At 33.0% G+C, this 12097-nt stretch overlaps 2 protein-coding genes across 2 annotated transcripts in view; one reads left to right on the forward strand and one right to left on the reverse strand.

Annotated features, from left to right (window-relative positions):
* LOC106871411 (protein disulfide-isomerase TMX3) overlaps positions 1–242 on the reverse strand; it is a 115045-nt gene extending 114803 nt beyond the window's left edge. Inside the window, exon 1 of the mRNA XM_014917836.3 lies at positions 72–242. Within this exon, the coding sequence (XP_014773322.1) occupies positions 72–123 (52 nt within the window). The 5' untranslated portion in view covers positions 124–242. The remainder of the gene's footprint in view (positions 1–71) is intronic.
* On the forward strand, positions 195–10804 carry LOC106871413 (prefoldin subunit 4). The gene is made up of 4 exons (XM_052971967.2): positions 195–344; positions 1897–2001; positions 5299–5368; positions 10496–10804. The coding sequence occupies exons 1-4, from the start codon at positions 321–323 to the stop codon at positions 10696–10698; spliced, it is 402 nt and encodes a 133-aa protein (XP_052827927.1). The 5' UTR covers positions 195–320; the 3' UTR covers positions 10699–10804.
* The last annotated feature ends 1293 nt before the right edge of the window (positions 10805–12097 follow it).

Here is a 12097-nt window from a genome sequence, read left to right on the forward strand (position 1 = left end):
TTTCCAACTGCAAAAGAAAGAGAGAACATTTCATCACTAAAACAGAACAAGATAAAAAATATTTCTCTCACCGCTTAACACCGATTGGAAAGCAGCAAGCACCATCTTCAGCACTATAAACATAACAGGACCGAAACACAACAAATATTTTTATTTCGAAAATTATTCAAAATCGAATATAAGGAAATAATTTTTGGTAAATAATTATTAGTGTATTATTTTAAAATTATTGGAAGTAATGAATGTGTAATTTGGGCATTTTTACTAAAAACATTGATTTTTATCATTCACTCCCTTTTGAAAAGCATTAACTTTTTAAAATGGCTGCGACAATGAAAAATGCGGTGAGACAACTTTAATTCACACTTCTTTGATATTCTGCTTTCAATAATAACGTATTTTCAAAATCTTATTTGAATCGTCAATTGTATAAATATCATTGTAAGAGGGAAATCAGTATTTGTCATTCATTTCCATGCTCACTATCATCCCTCTCTTGGTAAATTCTTCATTCATCTGTTTGATTCGTCAGTAAAATTGTTTCGCATCATTTACACACCAGGAAGGTATTAAATATCTATGAAAACAAAATCTTTTGCCAAAATGTTATATTTTATATTAATATAAGATACACATTTCCTAATAACTGATTTTACTACATGATCACGAGTAAACTAATTCATTCTGAGATCAATCTGCTTTTAGTTTTGATATTTCCCTGACAACTATGCAAAAACGACTATATATATATGCGTGTGTGTGTAGTAATTCCATTTCAACAATTTTCCATGAGTTGAAACTATGCGAAATCAGTTGATTAGCTAACAACAATGAGCTACAACTCCTGAATCTATCAAATGTGATATTTCATTTTTTCGACTAATGTTATCAGTTGACAGAAATTGTTATAATCAGTTACTGTAATTTTTATGAATGTGATGCATCTAAGTATCCAGAAAATTGTTAAACCTAGTGAAGTGGAGTGACATGATAGCTTAGGGTCTAAGATATGTAATATAGCGAGTTGAAAAGCTCGCTTAGGTTATCCAAGCGGTTAGACAAAAACGCCCTTCATGTATGTTTACAATCTAAAAGCAACGAGAAAAACAAAGAAAACCCCAATGAGATCAGTTAACCAAATTTTTTGGAAAATAAAAACGATGTAGTTGAGACCATCGACATTGTCTTTAGTTCCTAGTAATTTCTATTAGTGGAATTGCCTCCCTTGCCTGAATTTCTATAGGATTTCTTTTTAATTTTTAGATCTTTGGAATATGTCTTGTCTACTAACTGCATGTTGTATCTGTTAGAATATGTCTTGTCTACTAACCGCATGTTGTATCTGTTATTATGTAGTCATGATCAGATTTGAAGTGTAAAGTTGAACACATAGAAGTTAAAATTTTAATTGAGGAAAATATTTTCCTTTTCAAGAATATGTGATAGAGTATAATTAAGAATATTAATGGTGAAGCATTACTTAATATAGATAGGAGCCAGTATACATTGTATAACATATTAATATCATGTAAAACTAAGGTGGCTAGCCAGCAGAATTGTTATCATGCTAGACAAAATGCCTAGCTGCAATTTGACCATCTTTATGTTCTGAGTTCAAATTCTGCTGGGGTCAACTTCGCCTTTTGTCTTTTCAGGGACGATAAAATAAGTACCAGTTGAGTATTGGGGGTCAATGTAATTGACTTTCAGTCTCCCACAAAATTACTAACTTTGTGCCAAAATTTGAAACCAGTTTATATAATACTGCTTAGAAGTAAGGATTTTGTTAAATCTCTATGATAAAATTTGTTTAAAATATTGGACCAGCAATATGCTGGAATGTACTGTGTTATGATATAGTTTATATTTTATAAGAAAAATGTTCTATTGTTGCAGGAAAGTGACGTGCATGTTACTTTTGAAGACCAGCAGAAGATCAACAAATTTGCTCGGCATAATGCTAAACTTCAAGATCTGAAAGATGAGGTTGCTTTAGAAAAGGTAAAGGAAATGAATTTTTGATATTATTTAATACATCATTGCAGTTTCAAATGTAAAAGTTTAATTGCCCACTAAGCTAAGTACACAGTATTTTTTAGTAGTGTCAAGGCAGCGAGTTGGTGGAATCAATAATGTGTTAGACAAAATGCTTGAAAGCATTTCTTCTGGTTCATTACATTTTGAATTCAAATCTCAATGAGGTCAGCTTAGCTTTTCAGGGTTAATAAAATAAGTACCAGTTAAGTACTAGGGTCAATGTAATAAACTAAACCCACCCTCTTCCCCCAAATTTCATGCCTTGTTTTTTTAGAAAGAATTATTTGGTAGTATTATATTCGGTTCCTTCAAATATAATAGGTGTTATATCAGTTGATTGATAATCTGATAGGTGTAAGGGACTGAAAGAAATTATCATTGTTTCTTGCATCAACTTTCCATTATATTATTGATTCCTCAGTATACTTGTAATAAAAGAATTTTAGACATTTTAAGACACCTGAACATTTTTTTTTTTCATAGTAGCATCATTTGAAAGTATCTCCTTCACATACCTTGTTTACCTTCTTCAAAGTTACTTAGTTTAGATAGCCATCAGGTGTAAAGTTACAGCTGTAATATAAATAATAGTTACTTTATGATTACTTGGTTGTAATTTCCTCTTTCAGTCACTTTCTTAGAATATATTTCACCAACTAAAGCTTATTTAAATCCACAAGAAATTCAATTGTTAGCAGTGAATTGGCAGGATGGTTAAAGCATCAAAATCTTTTTGTTGTATTTGTTATCTATATTGGGAGTTCAAATCCCTCCAAAGTCAACTTTGCCTTTTCATCCTTTTGAAATTGATAAAATAGAATCAAGTTCTGAGAGATTAGTATAAATGGCTGTTCTCTCCTCCAAATTTCTGGCCTTATGCCAATATTAGAAACCATTACTATTTTTGTCTATTTTCATATTATTCAATGTGTGTTCGAATGCCATGTTCTCAAGGGGAAATAACCTCATCTTCAATTGGAGGAGGTGGTAACCGTCAGAGAAAGGATGAAATAAAAACAATCAGATGTTATATTTTAATATTACTTACATTGTTACTAACGTTAAAAGTTATCTTTAGTATCTTTAACATAAGGAAAAATAGTTATGAAGATGTACAAACTTGTGAATCAAAATAACGGTAAGAAAATTTAGAGAACAGAATTTCCATGGACCCCAATAGTTATTATATTAAATGTAAATGGAAGATATTTTGATTTTGGCAACAAAAATTTTCAAACAAAAAAAACACACACTATGAAGCATATATAAGAAGTATGAATGTTGCATGGTTGAGAGACAAGGACACTGGATATGAAGGACAGAGATTTGATTATTAAATTTCATGAAAAGCAGAACACCAAGTAAAGTGAGAAATTAGCTGGACATTATTATAGATTAGAGACAATACTACATTTGTACAGACTATAAAATGAATAATAATGTGTACTTTGTGTGGTTAGATTTAAGGATATGGCCACATCATCATCTTCATTTAACGTCCATTTTCCATGCTGGCATGGGTTGGACAGCTTGACAGGAACTGGTAAGGCCAGGGGGCCACACCAGGTTCCATATTCCGCTTTGGTTTGGTTTCTATGGCTGGATGCCCTTCCTAATGCCAACCACTTTACAGAGTGTACTGGGTACTTTTTAGATGACACCATCATAGGTGCTTTTTAAGTGGCATCAGCACCAGTGCTTTTTACGTGGCACTTTGGTTTTAGGATCTCAGTTCTGTTGTGGTTGGCAGCTATTCTCAAGTATAACAATGCATCACATATCTCACTCCTAAGAATGCAAATCTATCCAACACTTGTGTGTATGGAAACTTGAATTTTAAAACCATGAAGAAAAATAAACCACTTAACTGTAAAATAGGAGCAGGACTTGTTATTTGTTCATTAAAGTAAACCTTAGTTAATAAGTTCCTTTCTCAGGGATTTATTCTATGATATGAATAGTCCAGTTCTTTAATATCACAACCATTGTGCCTCATCTTTGTTATTTAACATTTTAAAAGCATCAAGAAGAAAAGTAAATTATTTTTCTGATGAGGGTTTATTTAGAAAGATACCTTTGATCGCTTAGAAAAAGTAACTTTCCATCTTCCATTCAGAACTGATGAATCATGGCAAAATCTCCCCTACTTAGTTTAAGAAATAAAAGTCTCTCATAGCATTTACTACTTCACATAAATGTTTAGAAATTTCCATTCCTTCACCATGAGACTGATCTTGGTGTCTTTTCTTGCAAATTTAATATTCCTAAACCTATTACCTGGGAGAACTATTTTCTTGCAGAGAATTTTATGGAAATTTGATTTAACTGTAATACTACACTTGAACATGAATTTTTTAAAAACCAGACACCAATAGAGAAAAAGAAACAAAGAACTGGCCAGCTTTCATACATGTCCTAGCCAAATAAGGAACATATGATCTCAAAAATAACTAAATACTACACAGGCAATGGCACAAAATTTGGTCAAAATACAGAATGCCTTTTACTAGTTTACAAACTGTATATTATCTCTATCCTAACAATTATCTACTACTTATATAATATGAAAATTAAGAATAGTCTTAGCTGATATTTGAAAACATTTGATGTGAGAAAAGAAAAAATCAAATTATTATAAAGAATGAATATGTGTGAAGATGTATTGCAAATGTGGGCAAGAAAAATTAGCAATGGCTATTAGTTAGGCCTGGGATGATCAAGTGTATGATTGTAACTGAATTATTAAGACTGATTTAAGAAATGAATGTATGGAAGGACAGTTGTGTAATTTTATATTCAAATAAAAAGTTTCAATAGGTGAAGCAATTTGGACACATGATTATCAGGCTGGATAAAGACTTATTCAAACAGAATTCTGTTGCTGGACGCCCCTTCTGGTACTTTATTTTATTAACCATTACTCATCAAAGCACCAAGCTACTGGATATATTAAGTACAACATAAATATCACTGGTATCCAATCAGTGTCAGTGTGAAGACACATGGAAACAAACACACACACACACATATATATGTGAATCTCTCTAAATTAAAGATATAGATATGATTATTATTAGTATTATTATCATCTCCATTGCTATTATTAATGTCATCAACTGCCTCCACTATAGACTGCATAACTAGCTGACTAAGAATATTCAGCAACAACCATAAAAAAAATGACTATATGGTTAAAGTGTTCAGTTAAGATCATGGAAATCTTAGCTGTTAATTCATACATTTTCTTTTCTTATTTTTCAGAAACTGTTACAAAATTTAGAAGATGCACTTGATGAATTGCTTCTTTTAGAAGACAATGAAAAACCAATTCCATATCCTATTTTTATGCAATGAATGCAGTGTAATTTTTAATTGTGTTAACCATCTTCAATGTTATCATACTGTGAAATAGGAATTCTTAAATATCATTTACTGTATTTACCCCTTTTGATACCAACCCGCCTGAGACTGGCTGTGGCTCTATGACACAAACTTACTGTTTTAAAGTAATCTAAATTATAATCATCCATCAAAATTTTATGTTAATTTGTTCCAGACACCAGCTTAATAAATGAGAAAGTTATATTTCAATATTCTTCATTTTGTTTTGTGTAGAGCCAAAGAGAATATTTTAGTATTGTTAGTTTGCATGGCAGAATCTATAGAACATCAGACAAAATCCTTTGCTATAGTTAGTTACATCCTTTTATATTCTAAGTTCAAATCCCAGTGAAGTCAACTTTGTCATTCATCCCTCAAGTGTCAATAAAATGAGTACTGGTCAAGCGCAGGGATTAACAGTGGGCTGGCAGAATCATTAGCATGCCAGGTAAAATGCTTAGTGGTATTTCATCCATCTTTATTCACTCTGAGTTCAAATTCAAGATCAAATAAAATAAGTATCAATTGAACACTGGGGTTAATGTATTTTACTTATCCCCTCTCCTAAAAATGCTGGCCTTGTACCAAAATTTGAAACTAGTAATATCGATTATTTCTCCCTTTCTTCTCTACAGGCTTTGTGCCTGTTAGAAATTACTAATTTACTAATCTTTCTGTCTAGCTTTCTTTCTCATTTCCTTCTAATCTTTTACATTTGGATTATGTGTTGTTATTAGTACCACTAATTTGTTAATACCTTTTATCTCGTGTTCAGCATTTGCTTCTGTCTTAAATACTGATCTAATGTATCTATAATATTCTTCTCTGATTTTCCACATTTTTTTTTGAGACTGGTGTCTTTTTATTCCTAAATACTTATGTCATAATTGTCATTTAATGTCTGTATTCAGTGTTAGCATGGGCTGGACAGTTCAGCAGATTCCAACAAACTGCAGGACTGCATTGACTTCCAGTGTCTGTTTTGGCATTGTTTGTACAGTTGGATGCCTTTCCTAACCACTTTACAGAGGGTAGTGGGTAGTGGGTACTGGCACTTATGAGGTCACCAAGTAACTCTCAAGACTAGACTCTCTCAACTTTATGGGAGTGCAATATATTGAAATAGGTGGCTTTGTGTCAGGTGTTGGGAAGCTAAAGTATGATGCAGATCCAGGAACAAGTGTCTTACTGTTGAAGAGATACATGGCTACCCCAATAGAAACAGAAGAAAGGATGGTAGGGATGAGGTATTAGGGTGTATCCTCAAGGTAAAAAAAAAAGTGGATAAAGAGAGAATAGAGATGACTTCTGTTTTTATTTAACTTTTTATCTCTTTGTAGATTTCCTCTTTTTAAGATAGTCTTTGACACATCTTTCCATATCCATTCTTGAACTTTTGTACTTTTTGTAATAATAAGGCCAACTCATCATCAACATATAATCAGAAATTATTTACATAGAGCTGTTTAATGGCTGGTCATTTTTTGACGGTTATATCTGCTGACAATTTGATCACTGAGACTGCTGTGCAGAAGTGTCTCTTCAATTCTCACCCCACCTCCAAAAAACTATATAATTTTTCAGTATATAATTGTCTCTTACCAACTCTTGGCAAACTGATATTTGAAGAACCTATGATAATATAATGGAATTATTATTTACAGCCATCATTTTTTTTTCAAACATTCTTATTGATGAATCTTGGGAGGAGCATTATTCCAGTAATAATAAACACACACACTGGTTCAGTCCTTTATTGTTATTGTTCAGTATTGTTCATGTTGTTATTTGTCTTTTCTTTTCTTTCTTTTTTTTTTCTTTTTTTTTTGTCAAATAATTATTTCATCACATTGTTGCAATCTTTTCAGTGGCGCATCTCTCTACTTCCATTTCTTCTGAACTTTATGTTCCAGCGTTGGTATCTGTCCGAGATGAGTGTGTAAGTGTGTGTATGTCTACATGTGTGTGTGTTTATACGTAAGTCTGTGCATCCATATGTGTGTGTGTTTTTTAAATACTGACTTATGTCATTTCTCATACACAGTGGTTTTGGTTTTCTCTTTGTTTTTATTGCAAACATGTTCATCCATATGACATTTCTCTCAAAGACAGTTCAACCGTCTTCTTTGTTTGATAAATGTTGAATAAATTGATGTCTATCTGTGCGTGAGTATGAGCATGTGTGTCTGTGTGTATGGGAGAGCATGTGTGTCTGTATGTGTGTGAGCATGTGTCTGTGACTCAGTGTGTCTTTATGTGTGTGTGTTTGTGCATTTGTATGTGTGTGAGTTCCAGTGTGTACATGTGTACTTCTGCATGCATGTGAGCGTGTGGGCATGTCTGTCTGTTTATCTTTGCTTGTGTGTGTGTGCGTCCATGGGTCTTTGTAAGGCCTATGCCTATTAAGAGTATTTACTACTCAAAACCAGTCTTGTTTCGTTTATGAAGACTAACTCTTATATTTGTCATAGTGATGCATCATCTGGGTGTCAAGACAGGATTTCTATACTAATCCAGTTCAGTACACCACCATGTTGTTCTTTAGCCTGCTGGTAGAGCATCGAGGCTTGTATTTGATCCCTGTACTCCTTCCCAGCCAAACTTCTCGCTGTTTCACCTATGTATGCAGTCTTCCAGTTTTTACAATCACCATTCATGCAGTTTATTCAGTAAACTACATTTCTGGTTTTGCAATTGACACCAGGGTTATATTTACACTCTATACAGTTCTCCTCTTTCTGAAGAGGTATGTTTTGCATATTATTGACCCGATGGATCTCCCTGGTTTTTCCATGACTTTTATGTTCAATTTGCGGGCTAGTTCCCTGTGTGGTGTGGCTTCTACAAACATCACCCCTTGGAACTTGTCAGCATTGTACCACATGTTCTTTTTGTTCATTTTATCATAAATTCTTTGTATTTTATTCCACTGCTTACTACGGTACCTAGGTTGTGTTCCATCGACATCCTTATTTACTATCTCTTCAATTTCTAGCTAGCCCTTTGTACACTTGGATCCTATCTTTCTGGTTGTATCCCAAAAATTGCATGCAATGCATGAAGTCTTGTGTGTGTTTCTGTTTCTCCCAGGGTTTTCATAGGGGGAATATGTTTTTCATTATTCTGACTAAGTCAGCTATTGATATTTTAATTTTCACATTGTGTGATAGAGCCAAAGTCTCGTGGATTACATACTTCGAGGACATGGGTTTCATATAGTGTGAGTGGAGAATTTGAACTTTGTTATTAATAGTTTCTAGCCAAAGCTCTGCATCAAGGACTGGGAGTCTCTTGTTTGGGTACCTTGTTGGGTAATCTATAGTTACCCTGATGCTTTGGTGTACGGAATTAGCTAATCGCTGGATGCTTTCTATCATGATCCTCTCGTTTTCTTCAGTCTGGCTGTTCGATGGTGTCTTGACTATGATAGTGATGTCATCCACATATCTCCCATACAGTCTGATTGCTACTGAGCATTACTCAAGAGCTTTTTTTCAGTTTTCTGTTCCACCAGGTCATGAATAGGCCCGCCACACTGACACCAATGGGTTCCCCCTGGACTTGTATATATAGCTTCTCATTGAATTTAACTATATGGTTCTGTAGGATGGTCTTTAGACTTGCACCCACTGCATGTGCAATCATTTTCCATGTCTGGACGTTATCTTCTGGGTTGTGGGTGGATACATTCTATCCACTCCAGCTTTCTGCGGTGTTTTTTGTAGCTGCTGATATGATTGTGGGTGATCTACCTCGTTCCAACCTGGTGGGGCAGAATCTACTTAGGTCATACAAGTATTCTCTATCGTAAACGAGCTTCAGGAGGAGGCCCAGTTCCCTCATGTTCACCTCACAGAAGACTACTTCGCTCTCAGAAATAATTTCTCCAGCAAAGTCAGTGTCAATAGATGGATAGAGTGATACCACATCCATACTACCTACTACACAACCTGTCAGGTCGTGGGAGTGGTTACATTCATTAACCCTGCTGAGGAGGTCCTCTGTACTTTCACAAACATCAGAAGACATCTCAGTGAGTGGTTTAACACTTGCAAGAGGAAGTATGATAGCCTATAATTGCTGGCAATATTGGCACTACAAAATACTTATAGTTGAAGGGTTTGAAATTTTAAAGACTGTATCCTAATTTTCTTTGTTTTATTTTATTTTTTCCAAGTGAAGTAAAAGATGAGTGACTTCATGAAAAATATGTTTCAGTTCAGATTCTTTGCAAGCTGTTAAAGAATTTCTGGGATTTCGTTATTATTGATGTTATAACATATATATCAGTGACAAAGGCAGTAATAAGAGGTAATATTTATTCCCACTTAAACATGGATGTTCTGTTGGAACAAACTTTACTGCGGTAGATACCATGAGAGGAACCCTTATATTGGCTTTTGGTGCAAAATGCACACTTGTTTGTTGGTGGGAATTTATTTCCCCTCTAGCAATATAAACAAGAGTGCATTTTGCTCTGAAAGCCAATATGAAAGCTTCTCTCATGGTAGTTTGTTCTTACAGAACATCTACATTTAAGTAGAAATAAATATTATTGATTTTTGTTTGGAGACTGTGACATAGCAGTATTTAGTCTCACTCTACTTTGGATAACTTTGCCTTGTTATATTTTTGGAATATTTGGAATATATAAAATATATAAGAAGCTATACTTCAGATTTAAAACTTTGCACTAATGTGGTTACTGTTCATACAATTTTTATCTTTAGCAACTTCCAGAAAGTTAAACTACTCAGGAACCAGAACCATTATTTATTCCTTCTTGAAGCAATTTTGATTAACTCCTTATTATTCCAATTATGTTCATTAAAAATGCAGTCAGAAAATTATCATCTTTAGCGTTTGTAATCCATTATATAATTATTTACCAGAAATTGCTTGTGCTGTTCCTAGACTTATTTTCATTTTGAGTATTCTCTAGTGTGAATACTTGAAAAATATTAGAATTCATTTCAAATATTAATTTGTCCCTAAGTACAATTTTTTAAATTCTTATTTTTATTGTCTATCTAAAATTTTCAAGTTTCTTTAACAAAACATTCCTTAACTCTGCTCACTTATCAAATTGGAGAAGTATTTTTACAGTTGAGTATTGATGCTGCTAATTCGAAATTAGAGGAAGACAAGAAAAAAACTGAGACAACCATTACTAACCTTGAACAAGAATGTGAAAACCATAAAGCTGTTCTCTCAGACCTCAAGGTGCAATTGTATGCCAAGTTTGGAAACAATATCAATTTAGAAGCTGAGGAAGAATAGTATTAAACCTAATAATTTAATTGTCTTATGTATTTGAAATATATTTCTGAACTTTTTGTCTTTATTTTGTACATTAAAAAATAAATGAATAAAATTATTATTTAAATTTCCTGCTTTTCTTTTATCCATGAAGTTATTTTAAACACACCCAGAACTTTAGCTGATGCACTGAAATTGTTCTCCATCAAACTAGAAATCATATCTTCTGATGTAAACTTTGATACACAGATAAGTTTCTACATACATTTGAGATTTTTTACTATAGACAAATGAAAAATCTACAACAGGCCCTATAGAGATTGGAACTTACTGGGCTCCTTATGTAACATATAAGAAATTTATAAGAATTGTAGTCCATACAAAATGAGAAGGAAAGATGTTCTTTATGTATTAATGATGGATTCCTAGTTAAAAGTAGAAAATATTAAGACATTCATATAAACTTGTATTTGGAATTTCACTTTATAAAAGACTAACAAGGAAACCACCATATGATCGTTTGTCTAGAAGCAATAGAAAATAAATTTTCTTCAAACCATACCCTACCACATTGAAATAGGAAAGATAATAGATTGGATAATGCAACAACCCTATTGTATGTTCCAGTATTATATTTAAAAATACAATGGAATAGTTATGGGGCTAAAGCACTTGTTTTGTATAATTCCAGCCTTAATCAGATAAGGATGTGCTAAGTTATATGCCTCAAGAGATCCTGTTGGGTGAAATTAATTTGATAGTGTGATTTATGTTTAAAATTTAAGTTCATTTTTTATAGTGAAATATGGATGGATAAGAATTTGAGTAGAATGCTCTTCTGTGAGTAAAAGACTTGGCAAAATGAATTTAAGTATCAACTATACAAAACAATTACAGAAACGCTGAAGTTGTCAAGGAGGAGACAGCACATTGATACAAAAATGACTATATTTTTTTAAGAAGCATTTGCTTAATCTTGGGATCAGATTTGAACAGAAAACAATAAGCATCTAGTCCATTGATATACATAAGATACAAAGATATCATTACTGAAACTTGAGAAACCAATTTTAGTGATTTGACATGATGCCCAGATTTTGAAATCAAAGAGAAGCTACAGGGGCTTGTGTTGTAAATATTTGTGTATGTCTATGATAGCTAATCATGAGAGGAAGCACATAATTATAATAATTGGTACCATTGTACCATAATTAAATGCTATAAAGACAAAAATGTTATACCTGGCAGTAGTAAATAGTTAAAAGTATTAAATACCACTTTGTGGTGTATGTGTAACCATGACTATCACTCCCTTTTTACTGTTTGGGAGTTCCTATGCAAGCAAAATGATTTTTATTGAAGAGAGATCAGAGACTTTTCCTTGTCTTGATTTTAGATTGTTACTCTTACTTTTGGTTTT

This window comes from Octopus bimaculoides, chromosome 1 (genome assembly GCF_046866305.1).
Source record: "Octopus bimaculoides isolate indiv1 chromosome 1, ASM4686630v1, whole genome shotgun sequence".
NCBI classification, from domain to species: domain Eukaryota; kingdom Metazoa; phylum Mollusca; class Cephalopoda; order Octopoda; family Octopodidae; genus Octopus; species Octopus bimaculoides.

What these genes read in the sequence shown, in the direction of transcription:
- LOC106871413 (XM_052971967.2), top strand. Translation starts at nt 321, where the DNA reads ATGGCTGCGACAATGAAAAATGCG. An exon ending in CTGCGACAATGAAAAATGCG is followed by an intron (nt 345 to 1,896) that starts GTGAGACAACTT and finishes CTATTGTTGCAG; the next exon opens with GAAAGTGACGTGCATGTTAC. An exon ending in AGACAATGAAAAACCAATTC is followed by an intron (nt 5,369 to 10,495) that starts CATATCCTATTT and finishes TAACTCTGCTCA; the next exon opens with CTTATCAAATTGGAGAAGTA.